This window comes from Phycomyces blakesleeanus (assembly GCF_001638985.1).
Source record: "Phycomyces blakesleeanus NRRL 1555(-) unplaced genomic scaffold PHYBLscaffold_7, whole genome shotgun sequence".
NCBI lineage: Eukaryota > Fungi > Mucoromycota > Mucoromycetes > Mucorales > Phycomycetaceae > Phycomyces > Phycomyces blakesleeanus.
The window spans coordinates 1,424,643-1,451,800 of NW_017265140.1; the positions used below are offsets into that span (position 1 = coordinate 1,424,643).

Genomic DNA, 27,158 nt, shown 5'->3' on the forward strand with positions numbered 1-27,158 from the left:
ACTTTTATTATTATTGCAATAAAATCAAAGTTCAGAAAATGTAATACCTTTTTTTTAAAAAAAAAATAAATAAATCCACATTTAATATGTGTATATAGCATTTATTTCCTTGCATTGCATTGCATTGATCTTGACATTTGACCAATTGAACCATTTTAAAAAAAGTTGGTTCTAGTGTATCTTTCCACTGATGCAGGTCATTATGATTCTAATAGGACAACACGTATATACTTATATTTAAGCAAAAAAATAAATAACGTTTAATAATGATCCTATTCCAACAAGCATGGTTTCCTGCTCTATTTCATTAAGGTTTGCTCATTTGGCTATGTACAGAAGAGCAAGAACATCAAGCAAGCATTTGAAGGCAGTTGATTACCATAACCATAACCATAATTATAACCATGCCTCCCTCCTCTTCTCCTATAGATTAGTACTCCTATCTACTTCAGGGAGGCCTTTTTAGTTCCTCGTGTGATATAGATGAAGTTCCATCTATAACCCACCTGTACAAGATGTAAGTACATATGTGATTTCTTTTTCGACTTTTATTCAAGGTGCTTTTTTTTTTAAAAAAAAAATTAATTTTAATTTTAGTTTATACAGTGAATCTATCAAACAATGTCGCAGCCAATTAAAAAATGTGCAAACCTTACGGACATGCTAACAGTTGGTGCGGACAGATTAAAAGTTCCCAGAATTTAAACGATTCTGATTGACTAGACTTCTTCCATTGCCATTAGGATTGAGAAGAAAAAAGTATTTTTGTTTTTTGTTTTTGGGGAAATGGTGTTCTATAGGGTTCAAGGCCTAGAAAACCTGGCAATAAAAAGATTTTCACTTAATTACAGGCACGGCATTATAAGCATAATTTTATTTAATATGTACTGGAACTAATCTTTTGAACTTTTTTCTTTTTTTTTTTTTCTTGAATTTTTAGTTTGTCCACACCAAGTTTTAAAAGCACCAACACACTTTGTACCAGGAGAAGAATGGAGCATAATAGGCCTGTGGCTACAAGCTTAGTCGTCCGCAATCTACAAGACAAGAGCTCACTCTTTTCTCAACAGCATTCTGGTGCCCATCTTTATATAAAAATATTGTTGTGTCAAATTATAAAGTTTTGCTTTCGTTGGCGGCCAATTTGACAGGCTCGTGCTAGTAATGGCTACAATTAAATATATATATGTTCCACCAATATGTGTCAAATCCATGTATTTTGTGTATCTTTTATTTTTATTATCTTTAGGAGTGCAAGGGTCTTATATAAATATACTCTTTTCCTTACAGAGGCCTGTAGTTCATTTTTATTAATACAATGAAATTATTTATATATAAAAAATACATAAATATATATATTATAGATATGTATTTTTTTGTATGCATTTTGGTTGTGGTATTTTTTTTTTTAAAAAAAAAAACATATAGCGATGTCCGACATTTAAAATTTTAGTTTCCCGATTAAATATATTTTAGGATCCGCCAAAATCCACACAAGGCTGATTGTTGTATAACATAAATCAAAGAAAAAAAAAACATATATATATATAAAAACGTTCTTATATTCTTCTAGGTCCGTTTGTTCGGTCAAAAATAGGAATGAATATTGATGACGTTTCACTTTTGTGTGATTGTCCGCCTAAACACAACATCAGGTGAGATCTGGATATGTTCATGCCGCCATTTTATAATGAACCGATTTATAATATATGTTTTGGGATATATTTATATTTATATTTATATTTATATTTGTTTTATTTTATTTTATTTGAATAGATAAATAAATAAATAAATAGTAGTAGTAGTAGTAGTAGTAGTAGTAGTAGTATGTGTGGCGCACAGTAACAGTAACAGTAATAATAAAGAATGACTATTATATTTTGTCTTTGGTTGGTTGTTGAAATTAAGATTTTATTTTTATTTTTATTTAAAAGAAATATATAAATACAATATTTTCTCTGTGCCGCACAGACATCAAACAAGTGTTACATGAGAATAATAATAATAATAATAATAATAATAAGAGTAATAGTAATAGCAGCAGCAAAAATAAGAGAATTAACAAAAGTAATAAAAAGACTAATAGTGTGTGCACATGTGTATTAAGCGTGTCTGTGTGGTGTGTATCAAAATTTGTCTGACTTGTCTGTGCTTGTGTTTGTGCTTGTGCCTGTGCCTGTGCTTGTGCTGGTGCTGGTGCTTGTGCTGGTGTTTTTGGATTTAGATTTGAATGTGTGTATATATACATAATTCTTATTTTTATTTTGTAGATAAAATGTTTATGTTTGATGAGAGCTTAAAAGCATAATAATTATGAGGTGTATGTATAAAAAGTAAGAAGGAAAGAGAGAATGAATGTGCAATAGTAAAAAAGAAAATAAAATAAAATGAAAGGAGAAAATAAAAATAAAAATAAGAATAAGGTAGCTATTTTCAGCGTATGTACAAGAGATGAAGAGAATGAGCGAGGATGTTGGAAGTCGGAAAGGTTGGAACAAGCGAGTTGGATAAGAAGGGAAGCGAGAGAGATAGAGGGCGGATTCATCGATTCATTGTTCGATTCATTGATTCATTGGTTCATTGATCGATCAGTTGGTTGACTGGTTGATTGGTTGATTGGTTTTGGGAGTCGAGAAGAAAAAAAAAAGGTAAACAGAATAGACAAAGTAGTGAGACCTGTCTGTTTTCTGTTTTTCTTTTTTTTTTAAATGGGTGAGCTTTAGTTGTGTGGAATGGTCTTGCGCAAGGTGGCTACTGGACGAGTATGGACAGTGTGGTTGTGAGGGTGGTGTTGATCGCAGACGTCGATAGACTTGATCCAAGGGTCTTGGAGGATTTCATCTGCTGTGATGCGGGTGTCTGGATTTGGGTCCAGGATACGGTAGAGAAGTGTCCGGGCGCCTGGAATCAAGCGTTGGAAGAGTTGGAATTGTTGAGTGGCATAGGTACGGGAAAAGACTGCATAGGCCGAGTCTGATTTCTTTGCCTTGTGCCAGGCCATACCTCCAAGGTAGATGCAATACAAAACAATGCCTGCCGACCAGACATCTGCAGCAGCACCCCAGTATTCTTTTTCAGTAAATGCCTCTGGAGCAATGTAAGGCTCAGATCCAATCACACCTCGAGACTTGTGGCCGTCTTTCTCCCACGCGAATCGGTAAACATCCGACACTCCAAAGTCAGTGATCTTTATCTTGCCGTCCATGGTCAGCAAAAGGTTTTCTGGTTTGATGTCGCGATGGGCAACGCCGTTCTGGTGGAGGTAAGCAAGCCCTTGTACAAGCTGTTTGAAACAGCAGCCTTTCTCGGCCTCAGTCATGCGATCAGCCATGATACTTGTGAATAAATCGCCGCCAGGACACTTTTAATAGCAAAGAAAAAAAATTAGAAAAAAAAATTACATATGAAATAATTCTTACATATTCCATTACGGTGCAGTATCTCTTGCGGTCGTCCAAGACTAGATCAATAGTGCGGACGATATTTGGATGGGAAAATGTGGAGCTGATGCAGAATTCACCTGTCAATTTCTTCATGTACTCTTTTTCGCTCTCTGCCTTTTTGCGGTTTCTGAACTGCTTGATCGCATAGAGCTTCTCGCTGTGACCGTCTGAATCTAATTTGCGGACTACCATGACTATCGCAGTCGTTCCTTCTCCAAGACGACGGTAGCATTCTCCATAGTCTTTGAGACTTGCGGTGATAGGACGACTTGATTTGATGGATGCAGGGGGGGACGGAGGATTTGATTTTGGTCGACGAGAGAACCAGCTCTTGAGACTGCGTGACGATTGTTGGACATTATTGGTTGTAGTGCTGTTATTTGCGTTGGTGTATTTTTCGAGGGTAGGACATGGACTAAGACGGGTATCCACACTCGAGGCAGTTGAATTTGATGAATTTGAAGGAGAGCCACGGGTTAGATAGGGATACTGGACTGGTGGCATTGCAGCCTCTTTGGCGATTTGAGGAATTATAAGAGATGTGGTTTGTTGGTCTGGAAGCCAAGTGTCAGATGAAGATCGATAAGAAGTCATGGTTATAAATCCAAAAGCATCAATAAAAATAAAAATAATAAAATAAAATGTATATATATGGTGAATTTAATTCAAATTGGATTTGTATAATAAATTTTGTTGTTGATTTCGATTACTGATTGGATGTTAAACAAGAATTATATATATAATTATAATTATATAATATTTGATAACTACTGGTGAGTAGTAGTATCAGTAAAAGAGAAAATCAATATGAAAGAAGGGAGAATAGATTAGAGTAAGAAAGAAGAAAGAAGAGGGAGGCTTTTTATTTTATTTTATATTTTTTGGAGGTATTTGTATTTGTATCTTTAAATATATACTTTATATAAATAAATAAATAAAAATGTGTGTAGTGTTGCTTATTTAAACTTGAAAGATTTATTTTAATTTCTATTTTTTTTCTGTAATAATTAAATAATTTAAATATATAAATATATAAATAAAAATAAAAATGATGGCTGGTTTGCAAATCAAATGTATATATTATTTTTGATATTGTAATTAAACTACTCACTCGCCCATTTTCAGCCATTCACTCTCACATTCACACTCACACTTATTTTTAATATACAAACATATAAATTATCCCAAGAAAATCAAAAAAGCGAAACCAATTTCCGAAAATCCCTCAAGCAAGAGTGGCTTGGTCTCATCTATCTTTAATATCATTTATATGTTTTGGCCCCCAACCTCCCAATGGCACAAACAACGCTGATTCAAACAGAGAAACAAAGAAACGCCTCATTTAGTGTCACATATGTATAGAAGAGAGTATATTCGCTCATTGTTTATTTTAAAGAACAAAAAAGAAAAAAGTGCCTCATTACATAAACCACAAAAATCACTCACTCATTCATTCACTTACCTTATACTTTCCGACCAGTACAATACTGCACTTGTACATTAACGCACGTCTAAAAGAAGCTCAAGAAACAAGAACTATGATAAATGATCACTAAAATTGCCATTTATATACAAATTTACGTATATTCTCTCAACTAAAATAGTTCTTTATCTTGATTTTTTTTATATATACAAATTTATATAAAATATCTCAATTTGATAATTAGTTATCTATTAATAAATAAATAAATGTTTTTATATTATGTGCATATATGTATTGTGTATAGCTTCCATAGCATGTATGCCATAATAATTTTTTTTTATGTTTCATTTGCTATCATTATCATCATCATTCATTATCCTTGTCGTCGTCACCACCACCACTAGCACTATCACCGCCATTATCGCTATCATCACTATCATCACCAAATAATAACAACAACAATATCTTTAACAACAGTAACATTTATATTAACAACACCAACAACACCAACAACAAGAACAACAAATGATTAAAATAATAATAATATATATGTCTTTTTTTTCGTTTAAGCCTCCTCAAGGACGTTGCGCTCGGAAACGTAGATACCATCCAAGAACTTACGGATATCCTTGTTCTTGACCAAGCAAGACTGCTGGATATCAGCAGCGGACTGGGAAACAGCCTCAAGATCGTTACCGGTAAGAGTCAACTCATCCTTCTGGTTCTTGGAAGCCTCGATGTGGACACCCTCACGCATCTGGACACGGAAAACAACCTTCTGGCCAAGGAAGTTACGGATTTCGACATCCTTACCGCCATTGTTGATAATGCAGTTGATGGGGAAATGTGCGTATACATAGCGCATCTTGTATTCGAAACCCTTGGTGACACCGGTGATCATGTTGTTGATCAAAGAGCGGACGGTGCGAATGCAGGCAACGTGCTTACGGAGACCGTGGTGGACAACAAACTTGAGCTTGTCCTTACCCTCGAACTTGATCTCGATGTTCAAGTGACGGAGGTTCTTGTTCAACACACCACGGGGACCCTTGACGGTGACATCGCGAGCCTTGACAGTGACCTCGACACCAGCGGGGATCATGAGTTCGTCATCCTTGTAGATATCCTATTAAAGGCATTAATATTGACATTCTCTTCTTCAAAAAAAAATAATACTAATTCTCGTACCTTCATGGTAAATAGACTCCCTATAGTTATTATTATACATTCACATGTATAAAATATAAAAATAATATAAAATTAATTAATTAATAAGAATAATACAAAATAATGAATTTATTCGCACATAATATTGTTGTGCGTATAGTGTGTTGTAATATGTTGTAGTCTGTGAAAATTCATATATTTCACAAGTTTCGGTTATTGTTGGTGCATCTTGTATTGTCGAAAGAAAAAAAAATATGTTGAATGCATCTATGGTATCTATGTAATGCATCCATCCATCTATCCATCCATCCACAAAATCGTCCATTCGTAATAATCTGATCCGTATTCCAATCTTACCGAAAGCACAAGTGTTTGAGGGGAAAGAGAAAGGCTGACACAACGGCTAGTCTAGTGCCTGACCATCTTCTTCCACTCCCCCGAACCCCACACTCAACCGATCTCCCTCACCTACCAAATAGCACACACACACACACAAATTGACCTTTGTGTACACACACACACACACCATTTGCTGCGGTGTTACAGTATATATGTTAGGCGTTTTAAACAACATATCGGAAGTTAATATGTAGTTTTTCAGATTTAATCGCAGTAAACACAGCCAAAATAGCCAAAATAGCAAATGTACATTTACAAAAATAAAACGAATAGGCAGAATATTTTGGTACACAATAAGGTGTAAAATAATGCATGGCATTTTTGACATTCACGAGTATATATATATATATATATATATATATTTATATATATATTAATACAATTAATATTAACATTAATATTAATAATAAAGATTTGAATATGAATATGAATATGAATAATCTTATAGGTTTCTTTTGTTCTTTTTTCATTGAAAGTTTAAATAGAAACCCACGTGTGGTACTATATAAGTGTAAATATATGTAAATATATGTAAAATGTAAATATAATGTACATTAGACTTTATGAATTAAACATGAGCAGTGTCCTTTATAAATACAACTGACTGATAATAATGAGCTGATATCTTATTCCACGTTTTTGTCCGTATATTTTTTTATATATTTTGCTGGTGTGATTTTCTATATTTACCCTTTTTTTTTGCTTTTGCTTTTCTTTCCCCTCACAAACGTGCGTTGACATGAGTAATCTCTTTGGATTTGATAGAATTCCATTTTCTGTATGCCTTGTCTATTAAAAATAAGAATGATATTAAAGCATAGAAAATAGAAAATACTACGAGTTGATAATTAATTATCAAAATTATCAAAATTTGTACCTAATCCATTGTAATTTTTTTTTGTATTCATAAAATCAAATCGAATTATTATATTTTCCCCATTTTTCTAAGTAAAAATAATAATAATCATAGGTGTTTCTCCCTCTCTATGCCCTCTAAACTTACCTCGATACCTTTTTTTTTATCTCAAACACTCATAAAACTTTACGATATATATATTTGGGATTCATTATTCACATAGATTCTATGCAGTATTTTGTCTGATATTAATAGTTGTAATATTCATTGTTCCTGTATACTATTCCTCAATCATCACACCATTGTCCCAACTTTTTGGCATGTGCTGTATGAGATGCCTTTCTTTCTCTTTCTCTTTTCATTGATAAATTTCGTGTCATTGTGCGGCGCTTTTTCCGATTTCCATCATTCCACTGTTCATTATTGGACACCCCTGTTTTTGTTTTGGAATAACGTGATATTTGGATGCTGTAAGAAAAAATAATAATAATCTCGGACCTTCATACCCATCAGTGCACTTTCTCTTTCTAAACAAAAAAACTTTTGACAAGCACAGTCTTTTTCTTTTTTTTTTGTATGTGATCATTCTCACATGCCACCTCTTTATTTCTTTTTCTCTTTCTTCTCATTTTGGATAGATTTTTCTCTTGGTTCTTTTGTACCTCAATCCAAGGACCCTGATTTTGAGTCACAATTCTTTCTCCATCTTCTTCTTAACCCTCTAAAATATTGTGCGGAAAGGCTGTGGACCAGATATTTACCTTTTGATCCTAAATACGTTCTTATATGATGGCTTTATTTCTTCTCTGTCTGTAGGGGCTTAATTTTACTACAAATACAACTTATCCAGGCACCATCCCCTTTTCTCTCTCACTTCTAATTTTTATTTTATCTGGAGACATAGTACCTGTAATTAATGTACCATTAATTGAAACCAATAAACGACAGTCAAGAATTTCTTTATATATATAACCTTTAAATGAAACGAATACTCTTTTATATATATATGTATACGTATATATAGCTTATACTTGTTTGCATAAGAAAAAGTATATATATCATCTAAAAATCAAGAAAAAACACCTAAACGCACCCAACATCTAATTATATTGGCAGTTTTGCCACCAGAGTAAACATTTACCCCTTTGTTTTATTATCATTCTTTCAAAGATTTCTAGTCATATTCTTTGATCCACAATCATACATGCTACTAAAATTTTATCTACAAAAGTCTTGTAATTTCTAGTCTACAACTCTCTACATTATGTCTTGAATATTCTCCTGGACTTTTCATTCTCTCTCTCTTTGTGTGTGTGTGTATGACTCCGTAAATGTCAAAGCCAAGAAATAAAAATAAAAATACCCTCACAGTATTACATCTTTATCGCCAGCAAACTGACACAAAACTAGTTCCATGGTCCCACCAATACTCTTAATGATTCACTTTTACAAAACTGTATTTGTCTTTTCTACGAATTTACCCATATCCCTTCTTCTTGTTGTTGTTGTTGGTTGACTGATATAAAAGATAAAATTATATGTATATGGATTTTTCTTGCTATCCTATATGGTGCTTCTTTCTGTCCTCCTGTTTTGATATATATATATTTACATGTAATGTTTGGCTTCATGATCTACACCAGAATACCTCTTTTTGTTATATTCCTTTTTTATTTTATTTTATTTCTACCATACAACAATCTACAAATGGTACCAGTTTGTGTATGTGGCAGTTATGACATGTGGGAACGTGCAATATGTGCCATTAAAAGAAAAAGAGCATCAACAAGGTACTCCTTATTTCTATACCCATCTCCAAGAAATATCCGGTCTAGATTGGTATGTGGCTGGAATACTTTGGTAATGATTTGACCTAGCTTGTAAGCCCCAACGCGATGCTTTCCGATCCTTTGTTTTCCCGCCTAGCTTGGATCCTGCCGTACCCGTTTCTTCTGTTATCAAACCTACTTTACTTTACAATCTAAGTCTATTATCTATAGATATATATATAAAATACAAATTGTATGTGGTTTCGACTCTACTTCATTTTGACTTCAACCTTATATATATATATATATATACTATATCATATACTATATCATATACTATTCAGCAATAGACATTTCTGCATATAGATATAATGCAATATAAAATAAAATGCAAGAAGGGGCATTATAGTTATCTATCAGAAAAAGGTCGACTTGACTTTGATTTTTATTTGAAAGCAAAATAGATATTCATATATGGTTATATTTCTATTGTGATTCCTAAGAAAAATAAAAATATAGGATAAAGAATAAAATAGGATGAGAATTATAAACAAGTATCTCTCTATCACTATTACTTTTGATATTATAATTACTACTGCTATTATTAATAATATCAGTCCTCTAGAGAAAAATAATAATAACAGGAAACTACTTGAACTTGTACTTGGCTAAGGTATATAAAGTCAATAATCAAATACACCCAAAATCATAGCCTCAAATACAGTTCCTTTTTTTGTGCTTTGTGCTTTGTGCTTTTTTTCTGTCATTTTTTTTTTAAAAAAAAGGAGATGATCTATATCCATGGCATCTCATTGGCCAATTTCATCGCACACAACAATGATTTAATGTATTATGGAATCAGCAATTAGTGATTTTTGAGTATGTGAAATAATAATAATAATAAAAGCTTATTACTATAATAATTATTGTAATTGCAGCAGTGCCCATTTTAATAGCAGTACCTGGCAGTAGTACTTAGTAGCAGTAATTCTTCTTATTCTTATTCTTATTGTATTTATTATGAGTTCAAATGATCAAAAGAAACAAGAAATATAAACTCTATCCGGAATTCTCTAATCGTAAAATTTAATAGCCTTTATAGTTCTTTCGGCTTGGTGCGATTAAGACGTTTTGAAGATCTAGTCGTACCAAACACCTTTATTAAGTCTTTGCCTTTGCAAACGTATATAATAACATACAATTACAATATCATATCATATCATATCATATTATAAAATAAAATAAAGGAAAATAATATATACATTGTCTATTGGCCGATTAATATAATTGTTATTAATTTATTTTATGTATATATATATTTTGCCAGGGTCGCCTATTCAAAAAAAACAAAAGGTTCAATATAGATATAATATATTTTCCTATGTTCGATTCACAGTAATCTTGGTACGGTTCCTGAGGTCCTGTGGATCAGAATTATGACCAGTATGTACACAATAAATACTATGTGGGGATTGGAGAAGTATATTGAGATTAAAGTAATAAATAAATTTAAAAAAAAAAAAAAAAAACATGCACCACAAACTAGGATATAGGCGGCCATTATGGGAGATACGGAATGAGTCACACCAATCAGACGCAGGCCCAACATGTCCAACACCCGCTGCATTGATCAAGATAAGATGAACGGCTACTCTCATTGGCCGAAACTAGCTATGAATACACCTTGCTCATGGAGTAGGCTATCCAACCAGCCAAACGTCACAAAAAATGCAACGGGCCTATATAAAACCAACCCAACGCAGCCCTTCCCAATTTTTTTTTTACAAGTAATCCACAACATCTCTTGAAAACAATATGGCTTCTCGTGTCTTCAGCACCGCAATCCGCACCGCCGCTCGCGCCATCGCTCGCCCCGCAATCCGCCCTGCTTCTATCTTGGCTGCCAACGTCAAGACCACTGCCTTCAAGTCCGTTGTGGTATGTACACACACACACATATATATATGCAACAGACGCGTTCTTTCACATAGCAATTCACCAAACCCTAAACCTTAAACCCAAGCCCAATTAACTAAATGACATCCTTTTCCTTCTTTCAAACAGGCTTCCCAGGCTCGTGGCTTCAAGACCCTTAACTTCGGTGGCTCTGAGGAGACCGTCTATGAGCGTTCCGATGTTCCCAAGGAGAAGTTGCTCGACACCTTCAAGAACGACACCATTGCCGTCCTCGGTTACGGTCCTCAGGGTCGTGGCCAGGCTCTTAACTTGCGCGACAACGGTGTCAATGTTATCATTGGCCAGCGTGAGGGTAAGACCTACGATCAGGCTATTGAGGAAGGATGGGTTCCCGGAAAGAACCTGTTCCCCGTTCTGGATGCCGTTGAGAAGGGTACCGTCGTTATGAACTTGTTGTCCGATGCTTTCCAGAAGGAGTTCTGGCCCAAGATGTTGCCTCTCTTGACTCCCGGAAAGACCCTCTACTTCTCTCACGGTTTCTCCGTTGTCTACAAGGACCAGACCGAGATTGTCCCTCCCAAGGACATTGATGTCATCCTTGTTGCCCCCAAGGGTTCCGGCTTCACCGTCCGTCGTCTCTTCCAGGAGGGTCGTGGTATCAACTCTTCCTTCGCTGTCCACCAGGATGCCTCCGGTCACGCCAAGGAGCGCACCATTGCTCTCGGTATCGGAATTGGCTCTGGTTACATGTACGAGACCACCTTTGAGAAGGAAGTCTACTCTGACTTGTTCGGTGAGCGTGGTGTCCTCATGGGTGCCATCCAGGGTCTCTTCCAGGCCCAGTACGAGGTTCTTAGAGCCAACGGTAAGCACAGCACTTTTTTTCAGCTTTGGGTTTAGCTTGAATCTGGATTTGGATCTGGTTTAGAAACTTGGGAAGTTTTGTGAATGAAGAAGGGAAAAAGAAAAACAAGCAACAAGCAACAAGTCGTGGTAGTAGTAGTAGTAGAAGAAGAAGAAGATTTTGGGACAAATATATTTGTATTTCTTTTATTGCTTTCAAGAATGATGATAAGAAGAGAAACAATTATACTCATGATTTCCTTGCTTTTTTCTTTTTATCAGGCCACTCTCCCTCTGAGGCTTTCAACGAGACCGTTGAGGAGGCTACCCAGTCTCTCTACCCCTTGATCGGTGAGCGCGGTATGGACTGGATGTACTCCAACTGCTCTACCACTGCCCAGCGTGGTGCCCTCGACTGGTGGAAGCCCTTCCACGATGCCTCCAAGCCTGTCTTTGAGCAGCTTTACGAGAGCGTCAAGAATGGTTCCGAGACCGCTCGCTCCCTCGACCGCAACTCCCAGCCCGATTACCGTGAGAAGCTCGAGGAGGAGCTCAAGGAGATTGCTGACAGCGAGATCTGGGTTACCGGCAAGACCGTCAGACAGTTGAGACCCGAGAACGTTGGCAAGAACTAAAGGAGCTCGAAGGATAAAGAATAACTCTCTTATAGAGTTCTCTTTATTTTTTATTTTTTTTTAAAAAAAAAACCCCAAAAACACATTCTTCTAATCTCATTACAAAACAAAAAAAAAGTCATCTTATAGAGGAAAGATTTGAATGTGTTCAATTTTTCTCTTCCTCCTTCATATCTATCTCTTTCGCTATATCTTCTTTTTACCTCTATCTATCTCTTTACTTTCTTTATATATATATAAGACCTTCACATATATACACGCAAAAATTTATATATATATATAAATATTTATTCCAAATAAAAATAAATAAATATCATATCAAGCAAACCAAAGCAACCCAAGAATAAAGTAATATTCAGATCAAAATGTATATATATAATTGATTTTTGATATGTTGATTGACCAACAGACAAGTCAAGTCACTTTGCAAAAAAATAAATAGATAACGCTTATCTTTCTCTTTCTTTCGTTTATTTGTTGAATATATTATATATATTATATATAATATATATAAACAAAAGTAAACTGAAGAGAGAAAAGAGAGAGAGAGAGAGAGAGATCTATTGAAATATTCGCACAATTGACCTTTTGTTGTTGTTGTTGTTGAAATTCTAGACTTGTCAATGTGGAGTACAGTTGTGCCTGTGAGTTTGTATTATTTCCCTATTATTACTTTTGGCATCTTTTGGCACGTGTCAAGAATTAGGATCACTAATTCAATTATGATGTTTTGTGGTGAATATCAAAAGTTCGGGTCAAGTATAAAATGATCACTCTAGATTATTCAAGGTAAATCGGTAATGGTAAAAAAAAAATAACAGACCTTGGAGAATCGAATTGAACATTTGAATTTTTAGGTAAATTATGTAAATTAACAAAATGTATAAATCTCTAAAGCTGTATTTAAGACTGGTGCAAAAATAAATATAAATATACATATCTTAATGAATGTTAGACAAGGATTCATTGAAGAATATTGAAACAATTTTGCAACATTGAGATCTAATCGGCATACCAAGCCTCAATTTCTATAGTGCTACCTACGTTACTTCTATTGGCTTTAACAAAAACCATAGGATATGAAGAAAAAGGGAAATAAGGCTCATTTAGTTTATTTGAACAAAGTATATAACCAAACAAACTAGTTTAGCCATCAAAGATGAACTTAAAAGTAATAAGAAATATATAAAGTAATTTTGGGATATATATACTGTCAGATAGGTATATTATGCAAAGAAGCGTTTTTGTTTGTTGTTGTAAAATCGGTGCTGTATCTACTTAATCAGAATACATTGAGATACTTATAGTGTTTGATGACCATATGAATGCATTAAAGTACCCACACAAACAAAAAACAAAAGAAGGTATCTGGAGAAGCTCAATTGATAATAAAAAAATATTCCCAGTATTCTACATATAAACCCCTCCCATTTTTTTCCCCTACCATTTCCTGGTATTGCTAATATTTTACCTATTGGTTTCAAGACCAAAAATAAGAATAATAAATAAATGCCATCATTTCACAGGATAACCACCCTTTTGTTTCCATTTGTTTGTAATTCATAAGAGAAGAAGAATTGACAGTTTTTATAAGTGGCTAACAAACAGTGATTGCCGGTGTATTCTAAACGATGACATGGTGCAAAAAAGTAAAAAAATAAAAATAAAACAGCAGCCAAAGAATCAAAAGCCAGACAGAGAGTTACCACTATACTGGGTCCAAATGTTTGCATTTGACTTTCAAGTGGGAGGTCGAGACTTTAACAGGAATCGATAAAAAGAAGAAGAATAAGAAGAATATGCTGGCCATTCTGAGGTAATTAGTAAAAGGACTGCAGATGACCGTGTAATTATATATATATATATATATTTTAAAAAAAAGGTTGCAATGAATGGACTGGGCAAATGTGCACATAAATGATAATACTTATTCTGTTCATAAGACTTGCGGTATTTCTGTTATATTTATATAAAGCACAATCCTATTGAGAATAAATATTTCAAGCACAATGCATGTTGTTAAAGCATAACGTCAATATTCTGCATAGACATGTCATATATCGAGTACTTAATCTACTATTCATACAAATAGCAAAGGAAAGGTAGTGTTGTGCCCAACTGCAACTGTATCTCACCTCCACCAACTGCTATATACAAGGTCCTTTGAAAAATTTGGATTTGAATTTTTTTATCAGCAATAAGAATGTTTTACCTTAAGGTTAAACAGAAAGTGCATCTCTCAAATCGCAGGCGATATATGTAGTATTAAGAATAGCGAATTGTACAACTGCAATTGTGTGAATCTTTTTAAACCTAGTCTAGTCTAGTCCAGTCCAGTCCAGTCCAGTCTTCTCTCTTTCTCTCTTTAGCTTCTAGGTGTCATAGTAAAGGTAATACATGACACAGCACAGTCTACCTGTACATCAAAGGACAAAGGGTGTACAAACATCAGATACTCGTGGAAAGAATCAAATATGAGAGATAAGGATAATCGAATTACACTTTTGGAAACAATGTGCCACAAATTAAAGGAAATATTTTAACAATGCTTAGTCTAGTAATTGTATCTACAGTAAAGCAAAAGCTGTTTATTTTATGAAAGAGACACAATGAAATAAGGTAGATTCTTGGTAACCAACCTCAATTACACTAATTTACATACACACACTTATATGTATATATATTTATATTATTATTTTTAAGCAGAAATCACATACAAAGAAAAACAAAAACAAAAGAAGAATACAGCCAGTAAATGCATCAATTGATTGATACATTTTCAAAATGATGGTCTACAAATGAACCATGGAATGTTGTGGCAGTAAACTGACCAACCTGGCAAGTAGCAACCTCCTGCATTGTCTTGGCATCCAAAAGAAGCAAGAAACAATAGTCCTTTGAGGGATCTTCCTTGTCAAGTTTGTTCACCAAGCTCATCAACACACCATCGTCTTCTTCGGTTCCTCCAGGGCGAGGAGCAAATATAGGTTCAGAACAGGCACATCCTTCCTGGCTGTATCTAATTACACTACCGTCATCCAGGTTGACTTTTACGAGATCATATCTTTCGTTGCTCTTGGCGGTTACTGAAATCAATTGGCATCCATAGACAAACTTGTGCTTGCGCATGGCATAGTCCTGGCTGTACCGTGCAAACTCAACGTTGGAAGCAATAGTACGGTATGTTGCCTCACCTGTTCCGTTCTCGAGGACGATCTGATAGCGGCGCAGGTCACCAAAGCTGGGTTGGCGTAAAGGAGGGATGTTCATACCATTGTACTGCTGGGACTGCTTGGAGAGTTCAAGCTGCTTTTTAACATGGGAATCATATTCAGCTTGACGTACAGGCTTTGCAAATGTGTGGAGCTGGCACATAATATCCGCATTCTCGAATGCACAGATGTCCATATCAATGACCTGTCGTCCTTGAGCATCAACGCTATCCCACGCATTGGCAACATGGAAACTAAAAAAGGTCTCGACAGGAACCGAAGCAACGAGTCCCTTTCCGTGGCGACTGATCACATGGAAAAAGGTTGGTCTATCATTGCTCCATGCCATACCAGTGTTGACAGCTCCACTGACAAGAAAATCAACGCCCATATTGGTGTAGGCAAGTGAATACTCTGGCAGAATAATATAATCCTTGGTGATGTTGAATGCATGGATATATACAGGTTGCACACGGGTACGCTTTTCATCAAGACGGTGAGTAAAATCGGCCAAGATGGTGATCTTTCCTTCGGGAGTTGACGAAAAAACCTGGAGTCGGGCAGGAAACATGTCAAGAACAAAATTGATTGTTTCCTTTGTAATCGGATCATATTGATGGTGTGCTGCCGAAAGATCTCCCTTGAGTTTCTTTTCAAAATTACCATAGTTGAATAGTCGCTTGGGTTCTATGATTTTTTTTTAAAAAATAAATAAAATAAAATATATATATATGTATATACATGCTTATAGTAATTTACCAAGTGTATCAGAGTTCAATTGCTGAAGCATGTTTGCATCAGTCTTGGCCACCAACACTCGATCACTTTCACCATTGTTTTTATCAGCAGCCTTGTAGACTGGTGGAATAGGGAAATTAGGTGTCGCAGTGACACCAACAGGCTGGGAGGAAGGTGAAGTCTCGTCCAATGGACGGCGGCTGAGTAGCATGCTATCAAACCTTAAGTAAATGTCTTTTAGTCGCTGCTTGACCGACGTTACAGTCGGCTGATGCCCGAAGAATATTTTTCCTTGTCCGTTATCCTTTGCTATGCTGGACTCAAACTCTTCTGAGATGTTTCTTGAATTGTAACGCACGGCCTGTCTTTCACTAGAAATCTCAAAGCGGTGCATAAATGGCATGCCGTCGAAAGCATGGTTAATCGCAAAAGTGGTTCCGTTTGCCTGCTCAATGTTGTACTTTCCAGGGCCTGGATAAAGAATGTGGTCAGATAACTTAAGCATATTGCTGCTTTTATCTATCTATCTAACAAAAAACACACATACCAACACGGTACATGATTCCATTAAACCAGTCAGGTACGCGTCCCTTCACAGGGAACCATTCAGGAGTTCTTTTTTCTGGGGTGTTCCGGAAGACTGTGGTTTGTGCCGCTGCCAATAGATCTTGTCCGTTGAAATAGGTCGTAAATCTTGAGACTAATCCAAACGGATTAACCCATACCATCGTTAATAATGCGATTATAAACGAGAAGAGGATGATCATTAAAAACAAAGAAGAAAAAGACAAAGAAACACGCGCCCGCGATTGTGGAATTGAGTAATGCCTTTATACAAAGTTCGGATCTCGAATGCGAGCACTTTTTTTTTTTCTTTTTTTTTGCTGCTTAGATCTCCGGCGATGGCACATCACAAAACGTTCGTAATTAAGTAGAGCGAATGAATGCTTCTTGATAAAGGTCAATTTTCAGCACCACAGCCTTGTATAATTTACCTTGACTAGCTTGGTGTCCAAGCACACGCCCACTCTTCCAATATTGACCGGTATCAAGTCACACGGGAGAGCACATTAGATGTCTTATTTTGGGACGTGCTTATTCGTTTCAAAATCGACAATTGTATCAAATAGCCTATTCTTTTGTATATATCTATATCCAAATGTTTCTTTAATCTAGACAACAAAGCTCTCCTTAGCATATCTTAAAATTCGTTTTATTATTACTGTAGATAGGGAGATATACATATAATACTCCCATTACGAGAGAATATATTGTATTCATGGGCAGTCCAGATATAAACTATAGAAAATTAAGCACTGATGGCTTGGCTTAAGTGTAATATCCACATATAACTTGTTTCATTGATATTGTCTTCCTTAGACTGGGGAGAGGTTGAGATTATAATTGTTTGTTTTTAAGTGCTTTGGTTACAAGGGGTGGATGTGGTACGTCGTAGGCTCCTTCATACAAATTAGTCTTTAGTGTCAATTTAGAACAATCAAATGTCTTTAATGCTGGATTCTAACCGTATAATAGCTTATATGACAAGAGTTACTTTTAAACACCTTATCGTGTTTGTGTAATGCGAGGATTCTTATTACCCTTTTGTAAAGACTCCGTACCCCGTTCGTATCGTCAAACAAACAGTTTACCTGTATCACGACTGTCTGTAAAACGTTTCACAGGCGCAACTCCCTAATTGTGTGTACAACTTTTTCCTGAAAGTAAAATGTCATGACATTCGGAAATGTAGAATACAAAAGCATACACAATTCGACAGCTTGGCAAGATATAGTACATTCAGGAAATAGTGCAAGTCAATATTACAGAAACTCCATATACTCAGTTTTTGATTAGAAGAAGGGGTTCTTTTTAAAGACCAAGATTTTTGCAGTTTTGTCAGAGTGTGATATATAACTCAAGGTGGCGTCTGTCTAATTGTAGCAGTCCAATGCTAATGGTATTGCTTTTTTTATTTCTTTACACATAGTAATTGAATTGGTGTCTGTATACATCACAAGCTTGTATATATTTTGTGGGACTTTTCGAATTGCTAGACATGTACATAGCTGTTTGCCAGACTCAATTTGACTTGCCTCCTTTGTAGGCATTTTAATCTAGGGCTGACTATGTATTTCATGAGATATATAAAACAGAGTAAGACTTGCTTGACTCCAAAGTTTATTGTTAATAGCTAGTATTTTAATTAGTAAGACTCTATTATAAACAGGTGGATAATTATGTTTTTTTAATGATACTTCACAGCCATGCGTAGTAGTGTGTATCAGCGATTGCGGGTGGTTCTATGCGAGAGTAGGTGTCTATTTTAACACACGTACATGCAAGAGGTAATGTATCAAGAAAAGGAGAATATTTGTGTATAAAATTCAAATGAAATCAGTGCAACAATTTAGGGCAAAAGAACTAACTCCCATTAATATATATACATATGAAATAAAATAATAATCTGGGGCAAGGATTATAAAAGGAGTCTTACCGGGTTACTATAGCCGATGAAGGTCCAACTTAAATCAATTCAACTGTGCCCTCCTCGAGTAAATCTTTAACGGATCTATAACGCAGCAGGACGATATCTCCTTTTTCATAATCTACCATCTCAGTCCTAATCCATTACACACATACATATATATATATATACATATTAGCCCATAAATTTCAGGGTGGTATACACAACTTACATGGACAGCACAACCCTCTGTCCATCCTTTAGGAAACGGCAAAATACAGGTGCTTCCAGATTTGGTGTTACGACTATGAGGACGATATCAATACCAATGCCAACCTTAATGTCAATGCTCATCAACTTTATATTGACTTACTCATGCTAAGTTCTCCACTCATCTCATCTTGCTTGTGTTGTGATGGTGGCAGCAGTCTTACAAACGCTTCATGGTTGCTTCCGTCTAATAGTTCTTGGTAGCTTTTATTTTTATTTTTATTATTATTTTTGGGGAAATTAGTGATCCAATTGATGGCATAATAGTATAAAGTGGGGGTTTGATTTATTATTATTGTTATTCTTCTTCTTCTTCTTCCTCTTCTTCTCTCTTTACCTTCTTGCATAAACAATTTCTTGGGGTGACATGATATCTTCATAATCCGGTAATCGCAGGAGGTGAAGGGCAAATTTCTCAATTTTGAATAATCGTGCTCTCAAGTAACTTTTTATAAGATAGCGCACACGCTCAACTTCTGTCTCATACACCACCGAGACAAACATGTTTTTAGCGTCAACGGTAGTAGAGTCCAAGACATTGTCTATCTAAAAAAGAAAAAGAAAAAGACGAAGAACACCCCCCAATTTATCCGAACAGTAAATTAAGAATGTCGAACTCAAGAATAATATGAGCAATAAAGAATAAATTCCAAAGCAACCTTTTCTCGAAGTTTGTCTAAAAGACTTTCCACCAGACGTCGTTTGTATTTGAGTAATTCAGGTGAATTTCGTTCATTAATCCATGCATGGGTAAGGGCAGTGACCTGATCATCATCGTAATTTTCATTGAGTTGGCTTACTGCCACAGCCTGTGCATAGAGTGAATCCTCCTGAGAGAGATGAAAAGAGAGGTTGTTCTGACTGCTGTTGACAGTCGAGGTATCATCTTCGATTACGCTCATGTCGATATTATATGTGTAGAAATATATAAATATATAAATATGTATTTTTTGTTTGTTTGTTTGTTTGTGCGTATGAGTGTGTATGCGTGCGTATGCGTATGCGTATCCGTGGGCTTGGGCGCGGGCGTGGGCGTCTGGGTGTGTTGGGTGTGTCTGGGAGTGGGTGTGGGCGTATATATCTAATTATATAGTCTGTTGTGGTTTTATTTGGTGACTGACACTTGTGAGCTTATTGGTGTGTTTTTGTCTTTTCTGGCTTCAAGGTACGCTGGGCCCTTTCTCCTTTCCAGTTAAAGTGCTTAGTGACTTCGTAAAATGTTTTGTAGAAAAATTCATGGAGTCACAAGCCTTCCCTTTTTTGAGCATCTTGTTCGCAAAAGCAGGGCCATACTTGAGAATGCCAGGATTGTTTATAGTGGACCAATAACTGGTCTAGAAAACTAAATATATACTCAATTCAACTTGCATCTATGCATATGCCTTAATGAAGCATCTTTTGATGGATTTCATACATATACATATACATTTGCATATGCATACACATACCTATACACATACGCATACGCATACACACGTACACTAATATATTAAAGAGATACAAGTCCTATGGTATTCTATGCAAGAGGCTGTAGTGTTGTCACAAGCTCAAATTCCAAAACTAAATATAAATGTTCTGGGCAAGGATAAAGAAATATGTTTCAAACAAACTCCAAACCATGAAAATAGATCTGTTTGGCGTGATTGTTGATACAAATAAAATACATTATGTAACAAAGGGATACGCCTTATTGTCGTTTAGTTGGTTTGATTGTATTTGTTGTTAAGGACTTTATGATTTCTTGAATTCCACTAAGTTTTTGTAAGGAAAAAAGAAGGGTATAACTTTTTGCTGATTTTTGTCTTATAATATTCCAAGTAAGGGACCATCTTACACCGTTTCTATAGCATTTGAAGAAAAAGAAAATCACAAAGCTATAGTAGATCAGACAACTAAACAAGCAAGAAAAAAAATGTGTACATGTGCATATAAGTTATGACTAGTATGGTTGGGTTGAGTATCTTTGAGAAGAAGGAGAGGAAGAAGAGGAAGAGCAAGAAATCAAAAGAAGAAGGATAAACAGTCAAAAAGAGAGAAAGAGAGAAAGAACGAAAAAGAAACTAAAGTGTAAGCGGAGAATGGTACAGTCGTCATGTATGAAGCAATTGTCTTCTTCATTGGACTTTTTGCTTTTGCTTTAGCCGGCTGAAAATACCCTTTCTTACCACCCGATTTCAAGACAGCAATATCCTGCTTTCTTTGATTCCATCATCACTATTTATTGACAATAGAACAGCCTGGAGTATTACCCCCTCCCCTTTGTCTCGTACCTTTCACATCCAAAACTCTCAACTCGTTTCGTATGACTTATTTTCTGGATCGCCTCGGGAAAAATAAGACCAAACAAACTCCCCTGAAAGTCATCACCACCCTGCCTACCTGTCCATCTCCTGGTAAAAAAAGAATAATCCGTTCTTTCAAACTTGTATTCTTGTCTCTTTTCCTCCTAAGGATTGAGGACAAGAGACATTGTGCGTATGGGTTGATTAATAGTCTTTGAAATCATTCGTAGCTCAACAGAAAGCATTGAAACGAAACAGTAAAACATGGAGTCGTTCCAGTTCCATATCCAGAAACATGCCTACCACACAACCAACCTCTCCTACAGAAGTCAATCTGCTCTTTGACCAAATGCTGGTAAAATAGCAAGTTTGTGTAACAATGAGCTAACCTAACTTTTTAGGAGAGACGCGGAATTCACGATGAGAATGTTCAAAAGCACATGCAATCATGGGATGCAAGCAAGAAATGGCTAATGATTCATCAAGACAAAGAAGCAGAACAACTAATGTTGGGTCACCACGACGAAAGACAACCAAGTTCAACGCCTCTCCTGAGTGTCCTTGCCGAAAAGGCTGGACATGTGTATGCGGCTACCTTGGAAGCAACTACTCCTTGGTCAGCAACCAGCGGACGTGCACGATTTACTCAAAGCTATGGGCAGGGGTTGAGTCCTATTACACGTGCAGAGAGGAGCGAACTTGGGCTGGAAGAACATATGACTTCAGATCCCAATTCACCCGTCTTTTTTATCCAGATGTTGATGATCACTCGAAAGCGCGTCGTAACTCCTATTGCAGTTTCACGACTAGAAGTAAGCCTACGAACCCATCCGATTAGGTAAGTAGAGAGATTATGACCCAAAGAGGCGCAAATACTTTAGAAAGCTCATAATTATCTGTTTGGTTCGAATTTCTATCATCAGTTGGGTCAGCCAGTTTATTGATCTAAAGGGGTTTCGTGTACTTACAAATGCCCTTGAATTCATGCATCGTAAGCAAGAAAGGTTAGTTACATTTCAAGCACAAAATTAGATATTAATAATCGGAATTTTACTGGAATAATATTTAGGGCAGAAGAAGACAACGACGTTGAAATCGAGATTGTCAAATGTATCAAAGCATTATTAAATACAAAAGTAATGATTCTTGATGCGTAAAGATATAAAGGAAATCCTTGTCGGGTTTATTAATAATTTCTTGTAGGCCGGCGTTCGAGAAGTTATAGCTTATCCTAACCATATATACCCAGTAATATTTTGTCTATACCGATCCCACTGGCAAACTCGCAAATTAGTATGCGAGCTTCTTGCATTCCTCTGTTACTGTCATCCGCGCGGATACAAAGATGTCTTGGATGGATTTGAGCTCTTGAAAATATATCAGCAAGACTTGGTTTTATTCGAGTCATGGCTTAAAGGCTTTGAACGAATAATTATTGATTATAAACAAGGAGAAGCTCCTTGGTCACTAAGGGAAGAATCTGGGAAGACAGGCGATTTGAACATGTCAAGCAATCATCTGATGGAGTATGCGGTAAACATATCTATGAAACCGAAAAGGATATTTATTAAATCAAGAATTGACCCATCTGTACCCAAAATTTTTATTATGTTGAAAAAAAAATATAGGTCTCCAATATGATACTCGCAAACGCACTTACAAAAGTGTCCAAACACACACATTGCCAAATTCGTATACGAAACCAACTCAATGCATGCGGGATGCAAACACAAATATTGCCTTTGTTGGATACCCTTAATTACCCTTTATTGACTCTCCAGATTGAATCCTTTCGACTTGTAGCTGACAATGATTTTGAAGACGCGTTTGGGGACGAAATGTCTCTCTTTTCTGACGTTTCAGAGCCATCCGAACTATTTAACCATGTACTGATAAACCTAGAAGACGCACCAGAGGCAATGGAGTATCTCAAGAATATTCTCCGTAGTATGATCCTAGTAAAAGGAGAAGTAAATACAAAGTAAGTTTTAATTTGCACCGAGACAAATTCAAGACAGACTGGAAATCTAACGAAATGGACCCCCAAATTTCTACAAGAACACACAATTATCAGGCCATGAGTTCATCAATAGCAGATATTGTGATGGGTCGCTCAGAAAGTTCTTCTTCTGATACATGTAGTACTCTAAACAGTATTCCAGTTGGAGATCTAATACAGAAATACAATGACATTGGTAGAATGAATTACATGGAAAAAGAGTCTGCTGAGGTGAGACAGCGTATGAATGCCGCCTTTTCCGAAAAGCATGAATTGGAATATGATATCAATTCCTTAAAAAAACCAACAGCCTCGAACTCCAATACAACTATCAAATGTTATGGTAAGAGTTAAATTAGACAGTCATGTTTATTTTGATACTTATCCCTTTCATAGAGTTAAAACAGGAAGAAGAGCTTATGCAGATGAGAAATCAAGTTAATGTCTTTGTTGGTATCCTAAAACAGCATGGCTTGCTTCCAGAACTTGACATTGGGCGAAAAGGATCAGTAAAATCAAGAACAAGTAAGTTGAAAATCAAAAGCACCTTTTTTTTTCTCCGGATAGAATATTGGCTTAATAAGAATTCATGTCCAAAGCAACGAAAGAAGACTCATTACAAAATAAGAGCTTGAAAGACAACATACAGCTATCAAGATCAACATCCAAATCAAGTAAGCAAAACTTATAATAAAGTGTATTTAACCGAATACTTATATCGAGAGTAATAGGCAAAAGGAAGAAAATAGTAGATTCAGAAAAAGAATCAGACCCATCGCCACTACCACTCATATCGACACCTTTACCATCACATTTATCCCTATCATCTCCATCTCAGTCCCCATCATTAACGCCACCACCCCCGCCACCGCCACCGCCCCCGCCACCTCCACTTCCACCACACATAATTGGTAGCTGTGATACTTGTTCACCAAAACAACAAATTTACAAATATCTTATTTTATGTTTCTAGCCAGAGCAGATTCTAAGGAACCACAGTTACCTTTACGCCCTCATCCGTATCCACCCCCACCACCGCCTCCATTTCCCATGAGAAACCGTATGTAAAATAATAATGAAGCGATATTCTATGTATTGAATATATATATATACTTTAAACTTTTTTTTTAAAAAAAAATAGTCAATGCAGTCTTGGATGTATCACCAGCATGTGAGTACCATATCATATTATATACATATGTTACGCTCAAAAAATATTATCCTCAAGCTCATGTGTATTCTAGGTCCAGACAGTGTAAATCCTTCATTTCCAGGTATTTCTTTCTTTTTATTTTTTATTTTCATGAAATTAGAGTATCATACAAAGTGTGTGTATTTGTGTTAAAATATACTTTTACTGGTTATCAGGATATGAAGCGTCTAGAAAAAACATATCTCTTACAAGTATGTAATATATAGATAGATTTTGCTAAAAATACTAAATCATACCTTTGCATTATTTGATACTTATAATAGGTCCAAAAAATACTTCAAGGGCAGGACCCATTGTATCTTCTGGTCTTAACCGGAAGCATATAAATTATATACCAAGCATAAAGTTAAAAAACCTGCAATGGAAAAAACTTGATGCGCATCGAGTTCAGGATACTGTGTGGTCTCAAAACACTCTGCAAGACAATACTCTGGAAAGTATTCTAAAGGATACTGGGGTTTTTGATACGATCGAAAAGATGTTCCCAGCCCAGGCTAATACATTTCTTGAACGTACACAAAAGAGGATCCAAGAAGGAAAATCAGAAAGAAAGTTGATCAAGTTTCTTTCCAAAGAAAAAAGTCAAAAGATCAGTAAGTTTTTTTTTTTTTTTTTTTTTTGGTTACCCGAATATATATTTAAATCAAATTCTCTTTTCTATTTATTTACCTACTCTTGGTATAAAAGACATTGCAATTCTTTCAAAGATAAAGCGTGTACCATCTTTTGGGCACGTACGTAGACAGATACTCTGTTTTGACAAGGAGTTATGTACGGAAACATTTCTGGGAAACTTGCTGGCTTGCTCTCCTAGTAGAGATGATAACACCAAAATAATGGAAATATATACCAAGAAGTCTGAAAGAGAATGTGAGGATTTAGACCTTCCAGAACAGTTTACGATTGAGATGCAAAAAATATACCGCTTCGAAAGCAGAATTCGATTTATGATTCTAAAAGTTCAATTTTGGGAAAGATATGATCATCTGGTGAAGGTACGGTATGAAAAACTGATAAATGTTTAATAGGTGCAAGGATAGAACTTTATTAATACATATTTACTTTATTATAACATTAGAGCATGTCATTAATTATTGATGCCTCAGAAAAATTGAAGCAATCGGAAAATATGAAAGAGCTTCTACACGTAATATTAAGAGGCAGAAGTGCTAGATTAAATGAATATTGATATTAAATGCTGCTGTGTTATTCATACTTGTCAATTCGATATAGCTTATTCTAATGGTAGGAAACTTTATGAACGCCTCAAGCTTCCAGGGTGGAGCTTATGGAATGCACATTGCAAGTTTGAACAAGGTACAAATATAATCACACAAGAAAAGTTTCTAAACCTTCTTTTTTCTTAGTTGGTTGATACAAAAGCATCAAAGACATCAAGCCTGAGTTTATTGCATATATTGGTTGGCATTATCAGACGTCAATTCCCGCACCTTTTGGATATAACGGATGAGCTGAAGGATGTCAGACAAGCGGCTCGTGGTAAGTTAGAATTCGGAAAAGATTTCTGTAAATTAAAAATTAACATTGTATTAAAATTAGTGATGGCTAGTGTGCAGGATCTTGTTCAGCAGTACACAGAACTATGTCAAGGCTTAAAGGATTTGAAGGAAGAGCTAGAAGCACACTGGAAAGACGTACAGTTACCAAGCGAAGACTTTTTTGAACAAATCATGAGAGAACATTCGAACCATGTATCCGATTATGTTAATCGTCTCAAGAGCGTCTATTTACGTATGGATGAGGCATGGAAAGATACAATGGCGTATTATGGTGAAAGCAGTAAAGACATGCGTCCAGATGAATTTTTCAATGTTTTTGCAACATTTGTAACACACTGGAAGGTACGAAGCAGTAGCTTACTAACTATATATTAATTTATTTATTTAATGTTTAGGATGCACTAGTGGTAGAAGAGAAGCACACTAAAAGCAGAGCTTGCGAAGAAAAGCACAATTTCAGCGAAATTCAAAGAAAAGAATTGATTAATAGAAATAACAAGTCAAAATTTGAGGCTACAGCATCTTCAGATATGTACTTTGATCGTAAGTGTGTGTGTGTGTGCTATTTATATACAATCTGAGTGCATAGTAATATAATCTATTTATATAGAGATGGGAGATGACAGGAGAGTTATGGACAATTTGATAGAAAAGCTAAGAACAGGTGAAGGCGAGCGTCGCTCCCATCAGCGCAAAAAGAATCACCACAGAACAGCTGCAGGAAATCACAACAAGGAGGTTCTGCGTTTACCGTTGACGGCAAACTGCCTTGAGAACGTTTTAGGGTCTGGTCGCTCAGACTCTACAGAAATCATACAAACAGCCGAATTTCTTTTACAGACTTTACATGACGAATAAAATATATCGTATCACAAATATATACCATTTAACTCTCCAAGACCCTCATAAACAAGAAGATCCTGTTTGACCCTTTCTGTGGCTCCTTGTTCACACCGGCCATAAAAATAAATGACACCCGAAAATGATGCAGACTTTGAGAAGACA

At 35.8% G+C, this 27,158-nt stretch overlaps 8 protein-coding genes across 8 annotated transcripts; 3 read left to right on the forward strand and 5 right to left on the reverse strand.

Moving 5' to 3' along the window:
• Positions 1-641: 641 nt before the first annotated feature.
• On the forward strand, positions 642-2,517 carry PHYBLDRAFT_186451 (hypothetical protein; the record flags this gene model as incomplete). Its single annotated transcript, XM_018439247.1, has 5 exons — positions 642-673; positions 941-1,077; positions 1,574-1,655; positions 2,033-2,067; positions 2,271-2,517. The coding sequence occupies 5 exons, from the start codon at positions 642-644 to the stop codon at positions 2,306-2,308; spliced, it is 324 nt and encodes a 107-aa protein (XP_018293661.1). The 3' UTR covers positions 2,309-2,517.
• A 229-nt stretch (positions 2,518-2,746) lies between these two features.
• On the reverse strand, positions 2,747-3,701 carry PHYBLDRAFT_100404 (hypothetical protein; the record flags this gene model as incomplete). Its single annotated transcript, XM_018427585.1, has 2 exons — positions 2,747-3,361; positions 3,420-3,701. Coding segments are annotated over 2 exons (897 nt in total), but the record flags the coding sequence as incomplete, so codon positions are not given.
• A 1,627-nt stretch (positions 3,702-5,328) lies between these two features.
• On the reverse strand, positions 5,329-6,413 carry PHYBLDRAFT_177326 (hypothetical protein). The gene is made up of 3 exons (XM_018437875.1): positions 6,391-6,413; positions 6,055-6,074; positions 5,329-5,992 (listed from the first exon to the last, which is right to left on the reverse strand). The coding sequence occupies exons 2-3, from the start codon at positions 6,058-6,060 to the stop codon at positions 5,432-5,434; spliced, it is 567 nt and encodes a 188-aa protein (XP_018293663.1). The 5' UTR covers positions 6,061-6,074; positions 6,391-6,413; the 3' UTR covers positions 5,329-5,431.
• Positions 6,414-10,436: 4,023 nt separating this feature from the next.
• PHYBLDRAFT_143865 (hypothetical protein) lies at positions 10,437-10,715 on the reverse strand (the record flags this gene model as incomplete). Its single annotated transcript, XM_018431088.1, has 2 exons — positions 10,437-10,518; positions 10,594-10,715. 2 exons carry the CDS (start codon positions 10,713-10,715, stop codon positions 10,437-10,439), a joined length of 204 nt encoding a protein of 67 aa, XP_018293664.1.
• Positions 10,716-10,850: 135 nt separating this feature from the next.
• On the forward strand, positions 10,851-12,821 carry PHYBLDRAFT_186453 (hypothetical protein). Its single transcript, XM_018439248.1, has 3 exons — positions 10,851-10,995; positions 11,122-11,839; positions 12,100-12,821. The coding sequence occupies exons 1-3, from the start codon at positions 10,873-10,875 to the stop codon at positions 12,450-12,452; spliced, it is 1,194 nt and encodes a 397-aa protein (XP_018293665.1). The 5' UTR covers positions 10,851-10,872; the 3' UTR covers positions 12,453-12,821.
• A 2,229-nt stretch (positions 12,822-15,050) lies between these two features.
• PHYBLDRAFT_180852 (hypothetical protein) lies at positions 15,051-17,187 on the reverse strand. Its single transcript, XM_018438370.1, has 3 exons — positions 16,950-17,187; positions 16,424-16,873; positions 15,051-16,351 (listed from the first exon to the last, which is right to left on the reverse strand). The coding sequence occupies exons 1-3, from the start codon at positions 17,167-17,169 to the stop codon at positions 15,213-15,215; spliced, it is 1,809 nt and encodes a 602-aa protein (XP_018293784.1). The 5' UTR covers positions 17,170-17,187; the 3' UTR covers positions 15,051-15,212.
• Positions 17,188-18,928: 1,741 nt separating this feature from the next.
• Positions 18,929-20,041, reverse strand: PHYBLDRAFT_166854 (hypothetical protein; the record flags this gene model as incomplete). Its single annotated transcript, XM_018435506.1, has 5 exons — positions 18,929-19,025; positions 19,102-19,174; positions 19,243-19,343; positions 19,477-19,685; positions 19,799-20,041. The coding sequence occupies 5 exons, from the start codon at positions 20,039-20,041 to the stop codon at positions 18,929-18,931; spliced, it is 723 nt and encodes a 240-aa protein (XP_018293666.1).
• Positions 20,042-21,441: 1,400 nt separating this feature from the next.
• On the forward strand, positions 21,442-27,011 carry PHYBLDRAFT_64532 (hypothetical protein; the record flags this gene model as incomplete). The annotated part of the gene is made up of 21 exons (XM_018441313.1): positions 21,442-21,532; positions 21,652-21,776; positions 21,823-22,259; positions 22,345-22,425; positions 22,491-22,557; positions 22,625-22,954; positions 23,050-23,391; positions 23,436-23,763; positions 23,817-23,945; positions 24,005-24,094; positions 24,394-24,484; positions 24,562-24,591; positions 24,734-24,828; positions 24,897-25,226; positions 25,321-25,628; positions 25,712-25,780; positions 25,867-25,950; positions 26,001-26,133; positions 26,194-26,495; positions 26,549-26,696; positions 26,764-27,011. 21 exons carry the CDS (start codon positions 21,442-21,444, stop codon positions 27,009-27,011), a joined length of 3,858 nt encoding a protein of 1,285 aa, XP_018293667.1.
• Between the last annotated feature and the right edge of the window lie 147 nt (positions 27,012-27,158).